The 21,848-nt window shown below is 43.2% G+C and overlaps 1 protein-coding gene across 3 annotated transcripts in view; it reads right to left on the bottom strand.

Annotated features, from left to right (window-relative positions):
* The window catches only part of LOC124607127 (7-methylguanosine phosphate-specific 5'-nucleotidase), a 79,013-nt gene that overhangs the window by 30,215 nt on the left and 26,950 nt on the right, over positions 1–21,848 (bottom strand). For all 3 annotated transcript variants that reach the window (XM_047139332.1, XM_047139334.1, XM_047139333.1), the window contains exon 6: positions 7,367–7,610. In XM_047139332.1, coding sequence (XP_046995288.1) covers positions 7,367–7,610 — 244 coding nt within the window. The remainder of the gene's footprint in view (positions 1–7,366; positions 7,611–21,848) is intronic.

The following is a 21,848-nucleotide window of genomic DNA, read 5'->3' as shown; positions in this document are numbered from 1 at the left end:
AAGCTAGGTGAGCAAAAGCTATGTTTGTTCAAGAGGAAACCAAATGAAGAACATGCTTGGCAACATTGCCTCTGGCAGCCAGCTTTAATCTACACATGTGACAACCTAATCAACTAACTTCAATGCTAAATAAATCAGAAATAATGAAACTTATAAAATTTTTTGTAAACAATTATTTCACAGCACAACCACCCCTGTAACACCCTTAAAAGTTTTTCAGACTGTTTCTTTTATTAACTTCCCTCCATTACCAAATTGATGATTTGCTCGTGCCTCAGGCTATGTCCTATCAACTGATTCTTATTTTCCTTTAGCTACATTGTGCCAGAAATTTCTTTTTCCTCATTTTGATTTGGTAGTTGCTCATAAGATATTTGATATGCCCATCTAATCTTTAGCATTCTTCTGTAGCACCACATTCTGGAGGCTTCTGTAGTCTTAGTGTCTGAACTGTTTGCTATCATGGCTCACTTCTGAACAAGGCTAACCTCCAGGCAAGTACCTTCAGGAAAGACTTCCTGAGATTTAAATTCATAGCACATATTAACAGATCTCTCTTTTTCAAATACGTTTCTCTTGCTACTGTCAAGTTGCCTTTTATTTCCTCTCTACTTCAACCATCATTTCTTTTGCTACCCAAACACCAAAACTCATCAACTACTTTTAGCCTTTCATTTCCCAACCTAATTCTCTCATCATCATTTGATTTAATTCAACTATGTTCCATTACCCTTGTTTTACTTTTGTTGATATTCATCTTGTAACCTCTTTTCATGATAGTCTCCACTTCATTCACCTGCTTTTGCAATTCCATTGCCATCTCTGAAAGAAAAACAATGTCATCAGCAAATGACAATTTTTTTTTTTTTAATTTCTGGTCGCTGATCTTTAACTCTTTTTCCAAATTTCTTCTCAGTTTCCTTCATAGCTTGCTCAATGTACAGACAGAATAAAGTAATGTATAGGCTGCAACTCTGTCTCACTTCCATCTAAACTACTGCTTCCCTTTCATGTCCTTCAACACTTACAATATTTTGTCTCTCTCACATATCTCACACACCAGGCAGAATAGTACTGTCAGTCTCTCAGTGCTCTGACTAATTCTTCTCACAATATCAATGTCCCATTTTCACTTCCTCTCCCCTTTCTATAATACTGTCTATTTCATTATATCCTTCCACATTTTGCTTCCACCTCTCAACTCTGCCTTCTCTGTTTAGCACTTTCTTGCCAGCTTAGCTCTTTATACTCACACAGCTGCTTCTTGTTTTCTCCAAAGGTGTCTCTAATTTTCCTATTGGCAGCATCTGTCTTTTTCCATAATCAAGGATGCCTCTACAGCCTTTCATTTGTCCTCTGCCCTTCATACTTAGCCTTTTCATTTTCTATCAGTCTCACTTTTTGGAAGAATGTATTCCCTTTTATTGCCTCATTTTTATATTCCCTCCTTTGTCCAATTAAATTCAGTGTCTCCTGTGTTCCCTAAGGATTGCTGCTGGGCCTTTCCTTTATGCCTATTTGACATCTACAGCCCAGTGCTATATCCTCTGCCAGAGTTACCCATTCACCTTCTACTGTATTTCTTTGCCATGTTTCTATCAATCATTGTCTAACGACCCTATGAAACTCTCAACCACTGGTTCATTCACTTTATTCAGGTCCCATCTGCTTGATTTTCTAACTTTCTGCAATTTCTTCAGTTTCAATCTGCAATTCACAACCCGAATCCATATCTGCTCTGGAAATGTTTTGCAGTATGAAATCTGGTTTCTAAATCTCGGTCTAACAATTATTATATAATCTTTCTGTAACCATCTGGTATTTCTAAGTCTCTTCCACATATATAACCTTATTCCACAAATATTTGCAATGATTAAAGTGTTTGTAATTATTTAATTATGCTCTGGACAAAATTCTTCCAGGCAGCTAGCTTCCCTTTTTCATTCCTTTCCCTCAGTCCATGGTTTTTTAATACTTTTTCCTTTTCCTGCTATTGAATTCCAGTCACCCATTACAATTAAATTTTCATCTCCTTAACTACCTGAATACATTCTTTTATCTCATTATACTTTTTTCAATTTTTCATCATCTTTGGAGTTAGTAGGAATATAAACTTGTACTATTGTTGTGGGTACTGACTGCAGGCATACTTTGGCTACAATAATGCATTCACTATGTTGTTCAAAATAGTTTACCAACATTCCTATTATCTTATTCAAATTACTCCTGCATTACCCCTACTTGACTCTGTATTTATAACTTTGTACTCACCTGACCAGAAGTCCTGTTTTTACTGCCACCACACTTCATTAATGCACACATTTAATCTTTGAGTGGGCAAACTGATATTACTATTATTATTATTATTATTATTATTATTATTGCGTGAGTAGGTGTGTGGGGGTATACAGTACCCCACCTTGTATGATAAGTTATAATATCGTTAGGAAATCACTTAAATATTTATATGTTGTAGTTGAATTATTATATACACTGAAGAGCCAAAGAAACTGGTACCCCTGCCTAATACTGTGAAGGGCTCCCGCGACCACACAGAAGTGCCACAACACGAAGTGGTATGGACTCGACTAATGTCTGAAGTAGTGTTGGAGGGAATTGACACCATGAATTCTAAAGGGTTTTCCATAAATCCATACGAGTACAATGGAGTGGAGATCTCTTCTGAGCAGCTCGTTGCGAGGCATCTCAGATACGCTCAATAATATTCATGTATGGGCAATTTAGTGGCCAGGGGAGGTGTTTTCATTTAGAAGAGTGTTCCTGGTGCAATTCTGGACGTTTGAGGTGTCTCATTGTCCTGCTGGATTTGCCCAAGTCCATCGGAATGCACAATGGACATGAATGGATGCAGGTGATCAGACAGGATGCTTATGTACATGTCACCTGTCAGAGTCATATCTAGACATATGAGAGGTCCTACGTCACTCTAACTGCACACACCCCACACCATTACCGAGCCACCACCAGCTTGAACAGTCCACGGTCCCTGATTCATGAGGTTGTCTCCATACCTATCATAAGGTTGTCTCCATACCCATACAAATTCATCTGCTCGATACAATTTGAAACGAGACTCATTCGACCAGGCAACATGTTTCCAGTCATCAACAGTCAGTTTTGGCAGGCCTAGGCGAGGTGTAGAGTTTTGTGTCATGCAGTCATCAAGGGTACACGAGTGGACCTTCGGCTCTGAAAGCCCATATCGATGACGTTTTGTTGAATGGTTCGCACGATGACACTTGTTGATTGCCCAGCACTGAAATCTGCAGCAATTTGTGGAAGGGTTGCGCTTCTGTCACGTTGAACAATTCTCTTCAGTCGCTGTCACTGCCTATTCTTGCTGGATCTTTTTCTGGCTGCAGTGATGTCAGAGATTCCTGATATTCACAGTAGACTTGTGAAATGGTCGTATGGGAAAATGCCCACTTCATCGCTACCTTGGAGATGCTGTGTCCCATCGCTTGTGCGCCGACTATAACACCACTTAAATCTTGATAACTTGCCACTGTAGCAGTAGTAACCAATCTAACAACTGCGCCAGATACTTGTTGTCTTGTATAGGTGTTGCTGACCACAGCGCCGTATTCTGCCTGTTTAAATATCTCTATATTTGAATACACATGCTTCTGTGGCACTTCAGTGTATCTGTTTCAAAAGCTTCAATCAGCACCTGAATGAAGGAATTCATGATACAAATATGTAACAGAGGGAAAAAAATTACTTACTTTTTTTTATCATTGTAATACAGGTACTTTTACAGTTCAACCCTTTGCTTAGATAAAGTGAGAATGGCATACATGCTAAAAATTGTCAGAAAGCAATAAGTATAACACGAGTGAGGGCATAGGGTACGGAGTGCCCCACTACCATTTTCCTGGCGAAACAATTCAATACTGAGGGCTCTGAATAGCTGCCACATCGCAGGACTCGGCATTATGCTACAGCACTATGAAATTCTGCAATGGGGTACTCAGTACCCCAGCACACCTTCTCAAAGGTTAGCTTTAACTTAAGACATTTCCTTCTTAAAATTCTTTAACCTACCTATCCGATTAACGGATCTAACATTCCACATTCCGATTCATTGGTTGAAATCAGTCCCAATATTTTACGTACTTCTGCTTGATAACCTTCTTTTAACAATAAAGGACTCCTCTTTGCCTGATTTCCAGGTCCAATGGGCATGTTCCCAGAACTGCGAGAAATATATTAGTCAGCTTCACAAAGGAGGTGACAGTTAATCTCAGCTGCACACTTCATTGTACTCTTCTGAGTACTAAAGCTGACTTCACATACTATAACTGATAATCATAAGCTTGTATCATGTGCTACAAAACATTGCTTTAGATAGGTGATGTGACTGTTTTCAATAAAGTCTAAACTGTCAGCTTTGTGCTATTTATAATTTTGTGCATACCTTTGTACCTCTTCCGCCCGTCTCTCTGCATGATATGTTAAGTATTGGCATTAATCCCTCAAACAACAAACTGTAAAGTTTTACTGTAATCTAAGCGCATTCTTCACCAGGATTTTGACTGCCTATCATTGTGAGCAGATGATGTACCTCATACCCACACAATACTTCCCAACCCTTCTAAAGTGGTAATCCACTACCCATCCCACCTACACAATTTCTTGGTCCATCTCTATGCACACCCACTTGTGCAAGACCTATTTGATTCACCAACACAGACTATCCTCTCCAGTCCAGTCACAGGCTTATTCTATACCATTAGAGGCTGGGCCACCTGTGAAAGAAGCCATGTCATATACTAGGTCTGCTGCAATTTTACAAGTGTTTTACACGGGCATGACAAACAACCAGCTGCCCATCTGGATGAATAGTCACCACTAAACTGTGGCCATGCACCCTCCCACACCCCTTTCACCCAAATGCTAACTTCTGTGAATTACATACATGTGAACTGTCCTTGTAACACATGCCTCGGTCTCTCTATCCTCAGGCCCTCAATATCTTACTAGCATCAGTCTCCCCCCCACATACTCCACACTGTTATTTATACTCACAGTTTCCTCTTTCTCTGAACTAACTCACCCTACACATCCACTTTTCACTTATTTGGCATACATAACACCGACTTGATGTGGGCAAGTTTAGTGATGCCACATTCCATTCCTTCCTCTTGCTGCCTCTCCATCCCAACCCTCTGTGTGGGTGTGTGTGTGGGGGGCGGGGGGGGGGGGGGGGGGGGGCGTGCGCATGCGCAATATATATATATAGAAACAAAGATGAGGTGACTTACCGAACAAAAGCGCTGGCAGGTCGATAGACACACAAACAAACACAAACATACACACAAAATTCAAGCTTTCGCAACAAACTGTTGCCTCATCAGGAAAGAGGGAAGGAGAGGCGAAGACGAAAGGAAGTGGGTTTTAAGGGAGAGGGTAAGGAGTCATTCCAATCCCGGGAGCGGAAAGACTTACCTTAGGGGGAAAAAAAAAAAAAAACCCACTTCCCTTCGTCTTCCCCTCTCCTTCCCTCTTTCCTGATGAGGCAACAGTTTGTTGCGAAAGCTTGAATTTTGTGTGTATGTTTGTGTTTGTTTGTGTGTCTATCGACCTGCCAGCGCTTTTGTTCGGTAAGTCACCTCATCTTTGTTTTTATATATAATTTTTCCCACGTGGAATGTTTCCTTCCATTATATATATATATGAGTTAATAGAGGGAAACATTCCACGTGGGAAAAATATATCTAAAAGCAAAGATGATGTGACTTACCAAACGAAAGCGCTGGCACGTCGATAGACACACAAACATACACACAAAATTCAAGCTTCCGCAAATATGTGTGTGTGTGTGTGTGTGTGTGTGTGTGTGTGTGTGTGTGTGTGTGTGCGCGCGCGCGCGAGTGTATACCCGCCCTTTTTTCCCCCTAAGGTAAGTCTTTCCGCTCCCGGGATTGGAATGACTCCTTACCCTCTCCCTTAAAACCCACATCCTTTCGTCTTTCCCTCTCCTTCCCTCTTTCCTGATGAGGCAACAGTTTGTTGCGAAAGCTTGAATTTTGTGTGTATGTTTGTGTGTCTTTCGACCTGCCAGCGCTTTCGTTTGGTAAGTCACATCATATATATATATATATATATAATGGAAGGAAACATTCCACGTGGGAAAAATTATATATAAAAACAAAGATGAGGTGACTTACCGAACAAAAGTGCTGGCAGGTCGATAGACACACAAACAAACACAAACACACACACAAAATTCAAGCTTTCGCAACAAACCGTTGCCTCATCAGGAAAGAGGGAAGGAGAGGGGAAGACGAAAGGAAGTGGGGTTTTTTTTTTTTCCCCCCCCCTAAGGTAAGTCTTTCCGCTCCCGGGATTGGAATGACTCCTTACCCTCTCCCTTAAAACCCACTTCCTTTCGTCTTCCCCTCTCCTTCCCTCTTTCCTGATGAGGCAACGGTTTGTTGCGAAAGCTTGAATTTTGTGTGTGTGTTTGTGTGTCTATCGACCTGCCAGCGCTTTTGTTCGGTAAGTCACCTCATCTTTGTTTTTATATATATATGGTAAGTCACATCATCTTTGTTTTTATATATATATATATATATATATATATATATATATATATATATATATATATATATATATATATATATATATATATATATTGGAAGGAAACATTCCACATGGGAAAAATTATATATAAAAACAAAGATGAGGTGACTTACCGAACAAAAGCGCTGGCAGGTCGATAGACACACAAACAAACACAAACATACACACAAAATTCAAGCTTTCGCAACAAACTGTTGCCTCATCAGGAAAGAGGGAAGGAGAGGGGAAGACGAAAGGAAGTGGGTTTTAAAGGAGAGGGTAAGGAGTCATTCCAATCCCGGGAGCGGAAAGACTTACCTTAGGGGGAAAAAAGGACAGGTATACACTCGCACACACACACACATATCCATCCACACATACAGACACCAAAGTCTGTATGTGTGGATGGATATGTGTGTGTGTGTGTGTGTGTGTGTGTGTGTGTGTGCGAGTGTATACCTGTCCTTTTTTCCCCCTAAGGTAAGTCTTTCCGCTCCCGGGATTGGAATGACTCCTTACCCTCTCCTTTAAAACCCACTTCCTTTCGTCTTCCCCTCTCCTTCCCTCTTTCCTGATGAGGCAACAGTTTGTTGCGAAAGCTTGAATTTTGTGTGTATGTTTGTGTGTCTATCGACCTGCCAGCGCTTTTGTTCGGTAAGTCACCTCATCTTTGTTTTTTTATATATATATATATATGTGTGTGTGTGTGCTAGATCACCACACTATATTGAGCTATTAATCACAATGCAACACAAACAGTCCTATATGCTAAATTGCATACCTGGAAATAATCACTGTTTTCAATGGCATGTTCATTTTTGTTATACGCATGTATAACATTCCCCTTGAAGCCATTCAGCTGTGAGCCTTCCCAATTAAGAAAATTGGATATAACTTGTACATTTTTTCGAAGTGCCCCATGGTACTTGAGGATGGCAGAAACTATGTCTCCCAGACCAGCTGAGAAAACTAATACTGGTATACTTGCTTCATCCAATGCTTTAAGCATCATGTCGGAGCCATCCCTAACAACAAATCAACACACACACTAAATTAGCACACTTCACAAAGCAGTAACAGATGTACATGACAGAATAGGAATAGTAAAAATGTTTTACAATAAACATTATTTCTGTTCATTGTCAATATAATATACGGAGACTTCATCATGAACAATGTTATATGGGACAGTTCTCCAGATCCTCAGTTCTCTGGGTAGTCATCTAATGTCATCTGAAAATGTTACAATGCAAGAAAATACAAACATTTACATAACGACAATGCTATCTTCCCTTTTTTACTTTTATACAGTTGCCAGAGAGTTATATGATGCAAAGCATGCGTGGTCTTCCAAGAGGAAACAACTATGTCAAACTGGGAGCATTCATGGGTAGAATAGATGTTTACTATAATAACAATAATTCCATAATGCAAATAACAAACAAAAATTAGAAAAGACTACCACTTACATACAACTGACTGATGTGAGGTACATATCAACTCATAGCAACACAGCAACATTATAAAAGGTGTGTGCAAGTAAATGGATGCATAATACAATACAGGAGGAGAAAACAAGCTCTCAGAAACAGTAACAAAATTATGACTGAAAGAGAAGAGATTCACAAAACAGAAGCACAGAAGAGGAAGCTGTGGGAGGAATGAATGGTTTCAAGATATGGACAGGAGAGGAGTGGTGTGCCATAAGGACAGGAGAGGAAAAGTGATAGTAAAAGAAGAGTAATAGTCGAAGTTGAGGATGAGATGCCTGAGAGCAGAGGATTTGCTGGAAGGGGGAATAATAATAATAATAATAATAATAATAATAATAATAATAATAACAACAACAATAATAGCGAACACTGTCCGAGCCGGACTTGAAGGCCCAATGGTACCGACCAGCCGCCCTGTCATTCTTAGTCCTTAGGCATCACCAGATGCAGATACAGAACGGCCTGTGGCCAGCACACCACTCTCCCGGCTGTTGTCAGTTTTCATGACTGTGCTGCTACTTTTCAATCAAGTAGTTCCTGAATTGATCTCACAAGGGCTGAGTGCACCTGCTTGCCAACAGCACATGGCAGACCCAGATGGTGACCCATCCAGGTGCTAGACAAGCCCGACATCATTTAACTTTGGTGATCTGACTGGAACGGGCAAGGCCATTGGCCTGCTGGAGGGACAGTTCCCCTCTATGTGGTTCAGAGGGGCTGTTGCAGCAGGCAGGGTGGAGATCCAGATGGCACAGGTACTGAAGCTTGCTGCAACTGGTTTATACAACTGGTAGTTAGCCACAGTTTGGCAGTGAACATTTATGTTGATAAACAGCTGGTCAGCTCACATCTCCAAATAAAATGTAGTGCAGCTGGTGTTTAACGTGGCTGCTTTCACATGTGATCCTTCCTTTTAGAGAACAGGAAATCACTGTGGCTGGACTGGTGACTGCAGGTGAAGGATCGGTAATAAGATAAATCTTGCACCTGAGGGAATAACCCATGTGATGAAGAATGGGGAGCATGGCTGGCAAAGGATGAACTAGTTGGAAGAGCAACGGACTGCTACTTCGGCAATGGGCATAGAGTTCTGGGTAGGATATATAGGCACTACAAATGTCCCAGGGGCACTACAAATGTAGTGTGTGGACAGTAAGCTGGAAATATGGGTCTCACGGGGAGTGTGCCAGAGATAAGTCCCTGCAGTCGCACTATCCTCCGTGTCCTCAATGGCTCAGTCAGATAGTGTGACTGCCATGTAAGCAGGAGATCCCGGGCTCAAATCCCGGTCAGGGCACACATTTTCAACTGTCCCCATTGATATTTATCAACACCTGTAAGCAGCTAATGGTCTGGATTTCACTGTAATTTTATTCTTCAAGACCTACAAAAATCACTAATGGTATCTGTTCTTTCGGACATGTCCAAAAGAACATATACCATCTTCATATATTTGAGACAAGGTCCTTTGTGTACTTTTGGTTGTGGTCACCAGTAGGGTGGTTGCCAAAGAAATGATTCAACTAAAGAGAATGAGTGCAGAAAAGTAGATCCCCTGCAAGTCCAGCAAATTTTCCTAAAGATAGAATAAAGTCAGGTTTTTGGAATACAGGCTAACGGCAGTGTTGAGAGTGTGGACAGGCAGTTAAGAAGCAGTAAGTTTTTTTTTTTTTTTTTTTTTTTTTTTTTAGTACCATAGGTTATCAAGTGAGGGCTGAAGAGATGAGGAGGGATGGTGGTGGTAGTGGTAGTGGTGGTGGTGGTGGTGGTGGTGGTGGTGGTGGGAGAAAGTTGATTGGGAACCATAGATTCCTTGTTGGATAGAGTTATTCACAGGCACGAATAAAAAAAAATAGCCGAAATTGCCTCCTCAGGCAATCATTGGTTAATGATGAAAGGGACCAAACTACAAGGTCATCAGTCCCTCCTACCTGGAACAGTCAACACAACCACACACCAAAGAAGAGCTCAGTGCACGACACCCAAGGAAAGAAAATTCCAAGGTCTACTGAAGATGAACAAAGGCTACAGATAGGAACAAGGAAGAGATGTGGGTGCCCTATCCGGAGAGCAGCCAGAAGTCACCAAAGAAAAAAAAGCACAATGGGGTACTTCCCCCCCCCCCCCCCCCCCCCCTCCCTCCACCACCACCACTTGCCGGAAGCACCCCACCCAAAAGAATCCAGAAGCAACTAGCAATATGGACAGGGTGAGAGAAGCACAGGAAAAAGAGAAGAAGAACACAAAGTAAAACAGAACACACGAGAAGCGGGAAGGAAAACAAAATAGCGGGTAGGACAAGGGCTGGGGTGGGCCACGAAGCTCTGCCAGCTATTGCCCATTTGGGGCAGAGGAAGCAACTGACTGTCCTGCCAATCCTTCAGTGGGCCAACTAGGCTGAGGTGCCCTCATTTAAGAGTGGTAAAAACCCCCATTCATGAATAAACCATGAAACAAGGTCAGCTGCTGAGGCATCATCTGCTAACATCATGGGAAGCGAGACAGGATGATTAAGAGTCCACTGCAAGGCGGCTAGGTTAGGACATTTCAGCAAAACATGGATCACAGCCCAACACGCACCTCAATAACAGTGTGGAAGATATTCATGGTGGAGGAGATGACCATGAACCAGTCAAGTATGGCCGATATGGAGCCAGCAGAGGATGGTGAAGTTCTTGTGAGAGACCCGCATGGAGGGCCTCCACAAATTCTTGGTCTTCTATATCACCTGTAGTTTGCTCAGCAAAGTCAGAGTATGCCATTCCAGATTACAAATCCTTACAACTTGACAACTGCTGAATGAGGTCTGATTCTGGAATACCGATCTTAAGAGGTGGCTTGTCAGTAGCCAATTTGGGCAGCCCGTCAGCAAGTTCATCTCCTAGAACCAAAACGTGACCCATTGTCCAAAGGCCACAGAGCATCCACATTGTTTGAGGGCAAAACAGGAATCCTGGATAGTTAGGACTAAGGAATGGTGAGGGTAACACTGGTCACAAGCTTGTAAACTGCTCAAAGAGTCACTACAAATGAGGAAGGAGTCACTGGTGTAGGAACGGATATGCTCAATAGCATGAAAGATGGCTACCAACTACGTAGTGAAAACACTACAGCTGCCTACAAGAAGCAGAGTTAATTACATCCTGCATGAATGTAAGCAAAGTCAGCACAACCGGCAGCCACTGAGCCATCGGTATAGACAACTTCTGAATCCAAAAATGCCCCACGAATTGAGAAGAACTGGCAGCAGAGGGCCTCACAATGAGCTGAGTCTTTTAAAACTTGTGGCTTGCAGTAGGTTAAGAGAGAGCTGTGGGGTGGGGGGATGCACCATGGAGTACATGAGTGGGCCTGGAGAAGAACTGGTAGAGGTGAAAGCTGTAGTTCAGGAAAAAATGGACCAGATGCAGATGTTAATCTTAACCCCACATCGGGGCCACCATTATGGGATGTGGATCTTCATATCTGGAAAGAGGAGATGGTAGTTGGAGTGCTCTTCGGAGCAGCAGATGCATCTGTGTCAGTGAGCAACTGTCGTTGGCACAAAACCCACAATGGTGGAACCGTCACCAGCACTAGGAGGCTGATCATAGGGCTAGTCCAAAAGGTACCACTTGACCGCAAAATGGTGTAACAGGTCCAACATCTGTAGCATCGAAGATGATGCCCAGCTGTACGCCAGACTGCTGTAGTCTAGACGGGACTGGATCCATGCTGTGTAGAACCATATTAGAGTAGAGCGAGCTACGCCCCAGTTGGAGTTGCGGAGGCATCGAAGAGCATTGAGGTGCAACCAACATGTCTGCTTCAATTGACAAAAATAGGGAAGCCATGTCAACCAAAAATCAAAGACCAGTCCCAAAAAACGATGATAGTCCACCACATTGAGAGACTGACCGTCAAGGTATGTCTATTGTTGTGCCTATCTGCGACTCAGCATCTCCGCTATATGGTGAGTAGCAACTTTCCTTATCTAATATTGTTACATTCTTTCCTGGATTTTCCATTGTTTAGTATTTGTTTATGGTTCATTTAAAGTTTTTATAATTCTTTTGCTTTAAAATTATCACATGTTGGTACTAAATTTTCTGTATATGTAAAGTGTGTTATACTGGAAGTTGAAGTGCTTTGCATTAAATATGAGTAATGTATGTAAAATACCATATAAATTGTTTATTATGTTAAATAATTTTCAGATGACCTTTCGTATTTAAAAATGTGTGCATGTATAAATTGTTCATGTTAATGTAAATCCGACAATTTAAGAAATGGTCATGCTTAGCAACAATATAAAGTGTTATGTAAAAGCCAGTGTGCTTTTGTTTAAAACGAAACTGGCTCTGGGGGGTGGAAAAGGTGGCAAGGGCAAATTGGTGTGCTACCTAGAGAAAACGGGGGAGTAAGTCACACAGTCTGCAGGCCGCAGTGATTGAGGCAACATCTTTGTGGAGCAGGAAAAGCTTTGCCTGCAAATTAACACAAAATACCTCGAAATGGAGAATGCAAATGGCTTACAGCATAGCTGTGAGTTGTTGGGCTACTGTATGTAGAACTGACTGATGCCACGAAGAGAAACTGAGCCCATACAGCAAGAGAATTGCAGGCCATACTGTGGGAAGTGGCATAATTGTTCGCCACACCCAAGCCTACAGCTACAAGGTACAACTTTTATAATAAATTTACTTTTGTACAGTGTGAACAATTAATTTAAACTGTGTTTTAATAATCACTCTTTAACTTTAAAGAAAGTGGTTCACTCGTATTATTTCATCCTAATCATACAGGGTTCCTTCCTGGTGTTTGATGGATCCAAGTATCCTATTTTACAGACTGGATCTGAGTATCCTATTTTACAGACTTAGAAAGTGCCAAGTTAATATACAGAGGCACCATTTAAATTGTTTTTGTGTTTACTAAACAATTGCAAAGTGTTATGATAAAAGTTCGCTTATGTAAAATTCAATCAGAATGTAGCCGAGTTACTAGAATCTGGTAAATGACTATACACAGATAGTTGAAGATAATAGCTTTTGAAAATAAATTCCAGCAAGAAAGAGGTTTTCTTGACGTGAAATGATCAGTTAAAAAGTGTGTGCTTTAGTATCTAAGTATATCAGTATTTAAGTTTGTTTATTATAGAAAATGATTTTCTATGTCCCCCCCCATGGGCAAATTATATACCGTATTTACTCGAATCTAAGCCGCACTTTTTTTCCGGTTTTTGTAATCCAAAAAACCACCTGCGGCTTAGAATCGAGTGCAAAGTAAGCGGAAGTTCTGGAAAATGTTGGTAGGTGCCGCCACAAATGACTTCTGCCGTCGAATATACATAGCGCTGCATAGGCATGCTTTGCAGGCACAAAGATAAATACTGGCGCCAAAACCTCTGCGTCAGTAAATAAATTAAAAAAAAAAAAAAAAAAAAGGTGGAAGACGAGCTTTTTTTTTTCCTCCGCCCCGAGTTTCGACCACTGCATTTTATACATTATCCAACGAAGTAAATACAAATTCCGTATTGTTCTTCGAATGTAGCAGCATTTCAATGTAGTACGAAAATCCGACTAGCAAGACTGTTTGGGATGTTTGTCAATATGGCCAACCCTACGTTCTGAATTTATTCCTACCTGTGAGAAGAGACGGTTGCTAATAGGAACTTTTATGAATTGTGAATCACATACAGTATTCTCTTCGCCATAAGAATAATATGAATATAAACATTTTGCCGTGTATTCTTTCGTGTTTGCTGCTATCTCATTTAAATCCTATCTGCCGAATAAACTACAAAACTAGGGTGAGACAACAGCAAACGCGGAAGAATATACATATCATGTCATGTTTATATTCGTATTATTTTTTATGCCTAATAGTGATACAGTCAGAAATGAAGCACGACAATTGACTAGATTTTTAAATCTAAGATGACTCTAATTTCTGTGCAGAATGTAATGTACTAAAGAGGCGTCTGCAAAGATTTTCAAACGGAGAAAAATTTTCGCTAAACTCTCGTTCAGAATGTCTTCTATCATAAGCAATATATTATTTGGTTCTTGTTGATCATTATCAAAGAAAGCAGCAGTGTAAGTAACAACAAATAGCAGTCTCTTGCCATTGTTTTGCTAATGAAACAATTCCTCTCTTTTTTAATTGTAAGCGGCGGTAGCGCGCACGAAAACAAGCCACGCCGGGAGCGGGGACAGGCCGTAAACACTCATTATCAGAATGCGACAAACAATTCATGACACAGTACAGTAATGCATTTTCAGCTTAGAGTGACGTAAACACCTATAACAAACAGAATGCCACTTACCAGATCAAAGCAAAATAAGCAATTAATTCAAACCAGACGAAGCACGTGAAAAAGGAAAGGTACCCGTATATATACGGACGGAGCGCGTGACGCATAGCAATGGCTACCTAGTAAAGCTTAACTGCTAAGCTTACGACTCGAGCCTACTGTAGCTGTATCGTCATTCATTCGACCTAAATTGTGTCTCATATTACAATGGACCAACTTTGTTTCGATTTGGAGGTGCGGCCTAAAACTTTTCTCTCCCCTTGAATTTCGAGTCTCAAATTTCAGGTGCGGCTTAGATTCGGGAATTTTTTTTTTTTTTCTTGATTTCGAGTCTAATTTTTCAGGTGCGGCTTAGATTTGAGTGCGGCTTAGATTCGAGTAAATACGGTAGGTCTTGGCAGCTGAAAATCAGAAGCTATGAGTAAGAACCTAAGACTGCGGTGGTGTATTGCTCCCTGCAGTCTACGTTCAGCAACACCCGTTGTGGGTGAACACAAATAAATCCAAAAAATCATCAGCATACAAAAACAGGGCCATCATTGGCCCCACAACTGTCAACAGACCACTGTTAACCACTAAAATGAGAAGGACACTCAAAACAAAACGCTGCAGAGCGTGATTCTCCTGGAGACAGGTGGTGCTACTGGAAGTGTCAGCCTATACCTGAAAAGTGTGACATAAAAGAAAGTTCTGGATAAAAATCTGGAGTGGGCCACCGATGTGTTCCCCATGTTAGGTGGCAAGGGTGTGGTGGCACCATGTGGATCACAAGTTTCATGCAGATTGAAGAAGACTGCAACAAGGTGTTGATATCAGGCAAAATCTGTTCGGATGGCAAACTCCAGGGTGGACTAAATTACCTGCAGTAGAGCAACCTCGGCAAAAACTACACTCAGTCAAAGCCCAAAGGTCCTGAATTCAAGGATCCAATACAGCCTTTGAAACCACATACGTCCAAGTAACTTGCACAGGACTTTCACTAAACTGATCGGACAATAGCTGCCCATCTGAAGATGCAATTTACCTGATTTCAAAAATGGAATAATACACTTTCTCACACTGGGAAGGAAATTTCCCTTACTCCTGAGATGGTTAAAAAGGTCAAGTAAGTAACACTGCCTAGGCAGTGATACGTGTTGGAGCGCATTTGGTTGTGTACTTGGTCTGGTCCAAAAGCCATGTCAGAGCGGGACAACAAGGATGCTGGTGAATTTCCACTTGCTACATGGAGCACTATACGACTGTAGGCAATGGGGAACACAAGAGAAAGGCAGTTGTTTCAGCTGTTGTGTGTGAAGACCAAACATGGGTGGACAGTGGACTAAAGCTAGGCCTGGACAACATGCTGGGCAAAATGCTCATCATCAATAGAGTCTGGGCTGGTGAGGTCAACACCTTTCTGGGAAATTCCCAAGACACCTGTAGGAGAACGGTGGCCAGAAATAAGCCTGATCTTGCCCCATACCTGTGAAAAGGGAGCATGTGGTGCTATGTAACAAATATGTTTCTGGCATTTAAGAAGATAATGAGCCGGGGCACAAAGCAGTTTAAATGCCAGGAGGCTGTCAAGAGACAGATTCCGTATGTAGCATTGGAGGGCAGAACAATGGTCTTTAACAGCTGCAGCAATTTTGGGGGTCAACCAAGGGACAGTCTTCTGTCGGAGAGTAGTCAAGGAAGAAGGAATCGGCCAAAGGTGTCAGTCAGACACTGTATGGTCTCATCAATCCCGTTGTGTGGTGAAGTGGTTGGTATTGCAACCGTGGAAACGCATCCCAATCCACATTAGTGAAGGCCACATGGAAGTGTGTCCAGGCGAGTGATGCTGAAGAAAAGGTATGATGATCAGAAAATGATTGCTGTCACACAAATTGTCTTGAACTCCCCATTGAATGGAGAGGAGGAATCCGGGGCTATGTACAGAAAGATCAATGGCCGAAAAAGTGGTGTGTGCCACAATAAGCTGTCTGGGGGCTCCAGTGTTGAGGAGGCAGAGATCAAGCTCTACCAACAAGGTCTTCAACAAACCTGCCCTGGTTAGTGATTGCAGTACCACCCCACAGAGGGTTATGGGCATTAAAATCTCGAAGGGGGAAGGAAGGTGTCAAAGGAGAGCAAGAAGAGCAGGAAGCATCATTAGGAGATCTGTCGGGGGGGGGGGGGGGGGGGGGGGGGGGAAGGGGGGGGGGCAGAGATAAAAAAAAATAATCTGAACAGTCACCACTTCCAGCGCAGTATGAAGAGGAACCCAGGTACTAAAATGTCCATCTGGACCCACATGCAGGCACCACCAGAGGCTCACAAAGGGCAGACCAGAAGGTTTGGAAACCACAAAGAATTGGCGAAATGAATATCCACGAAATGAGATACCTGCAATATAACACAAGCTGCAGAACGGACAGAAAGAAGAGACTACAGTTCCAGAAGCTGACAGTAATAACTACATTTCCACTGAAGGAGAGTAGTAAATGAGACCAGATGAATGTTGAACGAGCCAGAAACGGTCGCTGTGCAAAGTCAGAGTCCGTCACCAGTACAGATGGAGAGATAGAATGTGTAAGTTTGGACCCTGACAGGGGGAAGGGGCAACACCGCCTCTGACATCAAGTGTGGCTCCATCCCAAGACTCACACTTCTTCTTCTTCTTCTTCTTCTTCTTCTTCTTCTTCTTTCGACAGTGAGAGAATTTGTAGTTGGAAGAGAGAAAGCTGCGGCAATATCCCTGACAGAGGGGGAGGGGGCGGGGATATAAAGGAACCAAATTACAGAAAGAAAATGAATGGAATGCACAAAAAATGGGGGAAACATACACCACAAGGAAAAGTACAAGAAGATATTAAAACCATAGAGCAGATGGTCTGAGCTGGCTGATCACAATGATAAATGAGCCAGCCACCCTGCAACATATTAAAATGTCCACCCCAAAAAGACAAGTCATATGTGAGCCACAGTGACACAGAGATGGGTCCTCACGACAGAGGAGGCAGTCATGTGTTAGCCACCTATGGCCAATTCAGAGCCGGCAGAGAACAACAGAGACCCTGTGAGAGGCCCGCATGGAGGTCTTCCACACATTCGTAGTCTCCTTAAGGGCACGCAGTTTGTTGTATGTACCGAGATTATGCCATTCCGTCTCCCAAAGCTGAAAAACCTTGCGGCGTAACAATGATCGCAGGTCAGTTACAGGGATGCCAATATCCAGAAGAGATTTCTATGTAGCCTGTTTGGCCACCCTGTCGGCAAATTCATTTCCTGGGATTCCGACATGGCCTGGGGTCCACACAAACACAATGGAACGACTGGACCATTCCGGGGCATAGATGGACTCCTGGACAGTCGCTACCAAAGGATGGCAGGGGTAGCACTGATCGATAGCTCGTAGGCTGCTCAAGGAGTCAGTACAGAGGAGAAATGACTTGCCAGGGCATGAGTGCATGCGCTCAAGAGCACAAGAAATGGCAGCCAGCTTTGCAGTGAAAACACTGCAGCCATCTGGCAAAGTGGTGTGGTTCAATATGTCCTCCATGAATATATGCGAAGCCAACGTGACCATCAGCCATCGAGCCGCCAGTGTAAACCACTCCGTGGTCCCGGTACCTGTCAAGAATCGAGAGGAAGTGACAGCAGAGAGCCGCGGGTTTAACTGAGTCCTTAGGACCATGTGAAAAGTCTAGGCAAAGCTTCAGCCTAGGTATACACCATGAACTTCAAGTATAGGTGGTAAAGGCAAGGACTCCACTTCAGACAGAAGAAATCGGACGCAAACCGCAATCGTAAGCTCCGACCTGGGCCTCTGATACGGGATGCCATGGATGGGAAAAGGAGACGGTAATTCGAATGCTCAGGATAACTACGTGTGCAACGTAACTGGCAAGCAGTTGTGCACGCCTAACCTTCAATGGAGGGACTCCGGCCTCCACCAGTACACTCCTCACCAGACTTGTCCTAAAAGCTCCTGTTGCCAGTTGAACACCACAGTGGTGCACTGTGTCTAGTAAATGCAATGCTGACGGCACCGCTGAACCATAAACCAAACTCCCATAGTCATGGCGGGATTGAATAAGGGCTCCGTAGAGCTGCAGCAGCGTAGAGTAATCTGCACCCCAGTTGGTGTTGCTCAGGCAGCGGAGGGCACTGAGGTGCTGCCAGCACTTCTGCTTCAGCTGACGAAGATGAGGAAGCCATGTTAATCGGGCGTCGGAAACCAGTCCTAAGAATCGATATGTCTCCACTACCATGAGTGGATTATCATTAAGGTAAAGTTCTGGTTCCAGATAACGGTACAGCACTGGTGCATGACACATGACTTCATGGCTGTACTGGAGGCCGTGGGCTAGAGCCCATGACTGCGCCTTGTGGATGGTTCCCTGTAGGCGCCGACAGGCAGCACCAGTACTGGAGGAACAGTATGAAATGCAGAAGTTGTCTGCATACAGAGAAGGTGAGACCGACAGCTGCTGCTAGACTGTTAATGGCCACTAAAAATAGAGATACATTCCCTGCGGGACCCCATTCTGCTGGATATGGGGGGAACTATGGGAGGCACCAACTTGGACATGGAAAGTACGGAGTGACAGGAAATTTTGGATAAAAACTGGGAGCGGGCCCCGGAGACCCTACTCATACAATGCGGCAAGGATATGATGTCACCAGGTCGTGTCGTAAGCTTTTCATAAATCAAAAAAGACAGCAACTAGGTGTTAGCATCTGGAAAAGGCTATTCAGATGGCAGACTCGGGGGAAACTAAATTATCAATGGTAGAGCAACCCTGGCGGAAACCGCCCTGGCATGGAGCCAGTAGGCTACGTGACTCCAGGACCCAACGTAACTGCCAACTTACCACATGTTCTAACAGATTACAAAGAACATTGGTGAGGCTGATGGCTTGATAGCTATCCACACCAAGTGGGTTTTTACCAGATTTGAGCACTGGAATGATGGTGGTCTCCCTCCATGTCAATGGAAAGACACTATCGCACCAGATCCGGTTGAAGATGACAAGGAGATGTCGCTTGTAGTCGGATGAGAGTTGTTTGATCATCTGACTGTGGATCCGATCTGGCCCAGGAGCTGTGTCGGGGCAATAAGCAAGGATGCTGAGGAGCTCCCACTCTGTAAATGGAGCATTATAGGGTTCACTGTGATGTTCAGTGAACAAGAGGGCTTTCCTTTCCATCCACTGTTTGAGGGTGCGAAATGCTGGGGGATAATTCTCTGAGGCGGAGGCTCGAGCATAGTGCTCGGCAATTGCGTTATCATCGGTAGATGACACACCATTGATTTTAATGCCAGTAACACCTGTCGAGGTCTGGTACCCACAAACACGTCTGATCTTTGTCCAGACTTGGAAAGGTGACGTATGGCACCCAATGGTCGAAACGTACCTCTCCCAACACTCCTGTTTCTGTCTTTTTATAAGCTGGCGAACACCGGTACAGAGCCCTTTAAAAGCTATTAGGTCTCTAGGGAAGGGTGCCACTTATGTCACTGTAGAGCTTGCCAACACTCTTTAATGGTCTCAGTGATTTCCGGTGGCCACCAAGGTACTGACTTTTGCCGGAGGCACCCTAAAGAACAAGTGATTGTGTTTTCGCCATCGAAACGATCGTTCTAGTGACCTGCTCAACTACCACATCGATGGTACCAGCAGTGACAGCAGAGGTAAAAGCACCCCAGTCTGCCTTGTTTAAAGCCCATCGTGGTAGACGTTCAAGGGAATAGCGCTGGGGGAGTGACAGGAAGATGGGAAAGTGGTCACTACCACACAAACCATTGTGGCCTCTCCAGTGGACAGATGGGAGAAGTCTTGGGCTGCAGAGGGATAAATCAATGGCCAAGTAAGTGCCATGAGCCACACTGAAATATGTGGGGGGCCCAGTATTTAAGAGGCAGAGGTCGAGTTGAGACAGGAAAGTTTCGACATCTCTTCTTCGGCCAGTAAGCACAGTGCCACCCCACAAGGGGTTATGGGCATTAAAATCTCCCTAAAGAGAAATGGTTTAGAGGGTTGATGAATCAGTGCAGCCAATGCATTCAGGGGTACTGCACCATCTGGAAGAAGATATACGTTGCAGACAGTTAATTCCTGCATCGCCCTTATACTGACAGTCACAGCTTCAAGAGCGGTTTGAAGGGGCACAGGTTCACTGCATACTGAGTTCAGGACAGACACACAAACTCCACCTGATACTATTATAGTCGCTACGGTTCTTGTAATATCCCCTATAGCCGTGGAGGGCAGGGGTCCACACAGCCAGGAACCAGGTTTCCTGGAGGGCAATGCAGAACGGATCTTTTAAGTAATTTTCTGTATGAAAAAAGACAGTAATTCCATGTGACATATTGAGCAGATCGGTGACTAGAAACTTGAGTGTATTACACACAAATAAATTTAATAGTATAGCGAGTATTTTCATTTTAAAAAAATCCGTGCTTAGTAGCTGTTCAGATTTCGGGTAGTACTTTACCATAAACTTGCTAACGTGAATGAAAGGGTTTGTGAATGATTGTGATAGGATTAGCACGGGCTTGGCAGTGAACGTGTAATGCTTAACTTCAGGAAATACCGAATGCCAGTATTTTCACCTTTCGTTCAGAATTAAGATCTCTTCCTGAATCTTAGAATAGTTATGTTGTATGCAGCCTGGTGCGAGTTGCAGTATGATAGGTTTCTGCTCGGCTTCCCTACCAGCCAACAGCTGCGAGTAGTTCACAGGTAGGTTCTGGCTTAAACCCAAAAAAGAACCGCATCGCTGCAGTAGGTGTGCAGCAGACAAGAGAAAAATATGGATTTAAGAAGGAATGAATGAGATTTTGGTAAGAGAAGAAAGACATCAAGGTAGGAAATGGGCCATATGCAGGCACTGAAGAGAGCCAAGTTGCAAAATATAACATTAATTCCAGGAAGCGGAGATGCTGAGTTGCGATAGGCACAACAAAAAGATTCACACAATTATAGCTTTCGGCCATTAAGGTCTTTTTCAGATATATACACACACACACACACACACACACACACACACACACACACACGCGCGCGCACACACGCAACTTCCACACACTTCTGCAGTCTCGGACAACTGAAACCACACGTCTCAGTTGTCTGAGACAGCAGGCGTGTGTGCAAGTTGCATTTACTTAGTGTGTGTGCACGCACATGTATGTACATGTGTCTATTGCTGAAAAAGGCCCTATGGGCCGAAAGCTATAATTGTGTGAATCTTTTTGTTGTGACTATCATGACTCAGCATCTCCGCTATATGATGAGTACCAACTTTCCTTCTCTAATATTGTTACATTCCATCCTGGATTTTCCATTGTTTAATTCCAGGACGGGAATAATAAACAAAAATGAAAAAAGGCATCCACCCGTGTCTGCAGCATGAGTGATTGTTCGTGTATAACTGCTCATGATAACACAAAAGGAGAGAGAGGAAAGGTGTGTGACAACTTGGAGGCAATAATATCTATGGGT

This window comes from Schistocerca americana, chromosome 3, assembly GCF_021461395.2.
Source record: "Schistocerca americana isolate TAMUIC-IGC-003095 chromosome 3, iqSchAmer2.1, whole genome shotgun sequence".
Lineage (NCBI taxonomy): Eukaryota > Metazoa > Arthropoda > Insecta > Orthoptera > Acrididae > Schistocerca > Schistocerca americana.
This window is presented reverse-complemented; position numbering and strand designations above follow the sequence as displayed.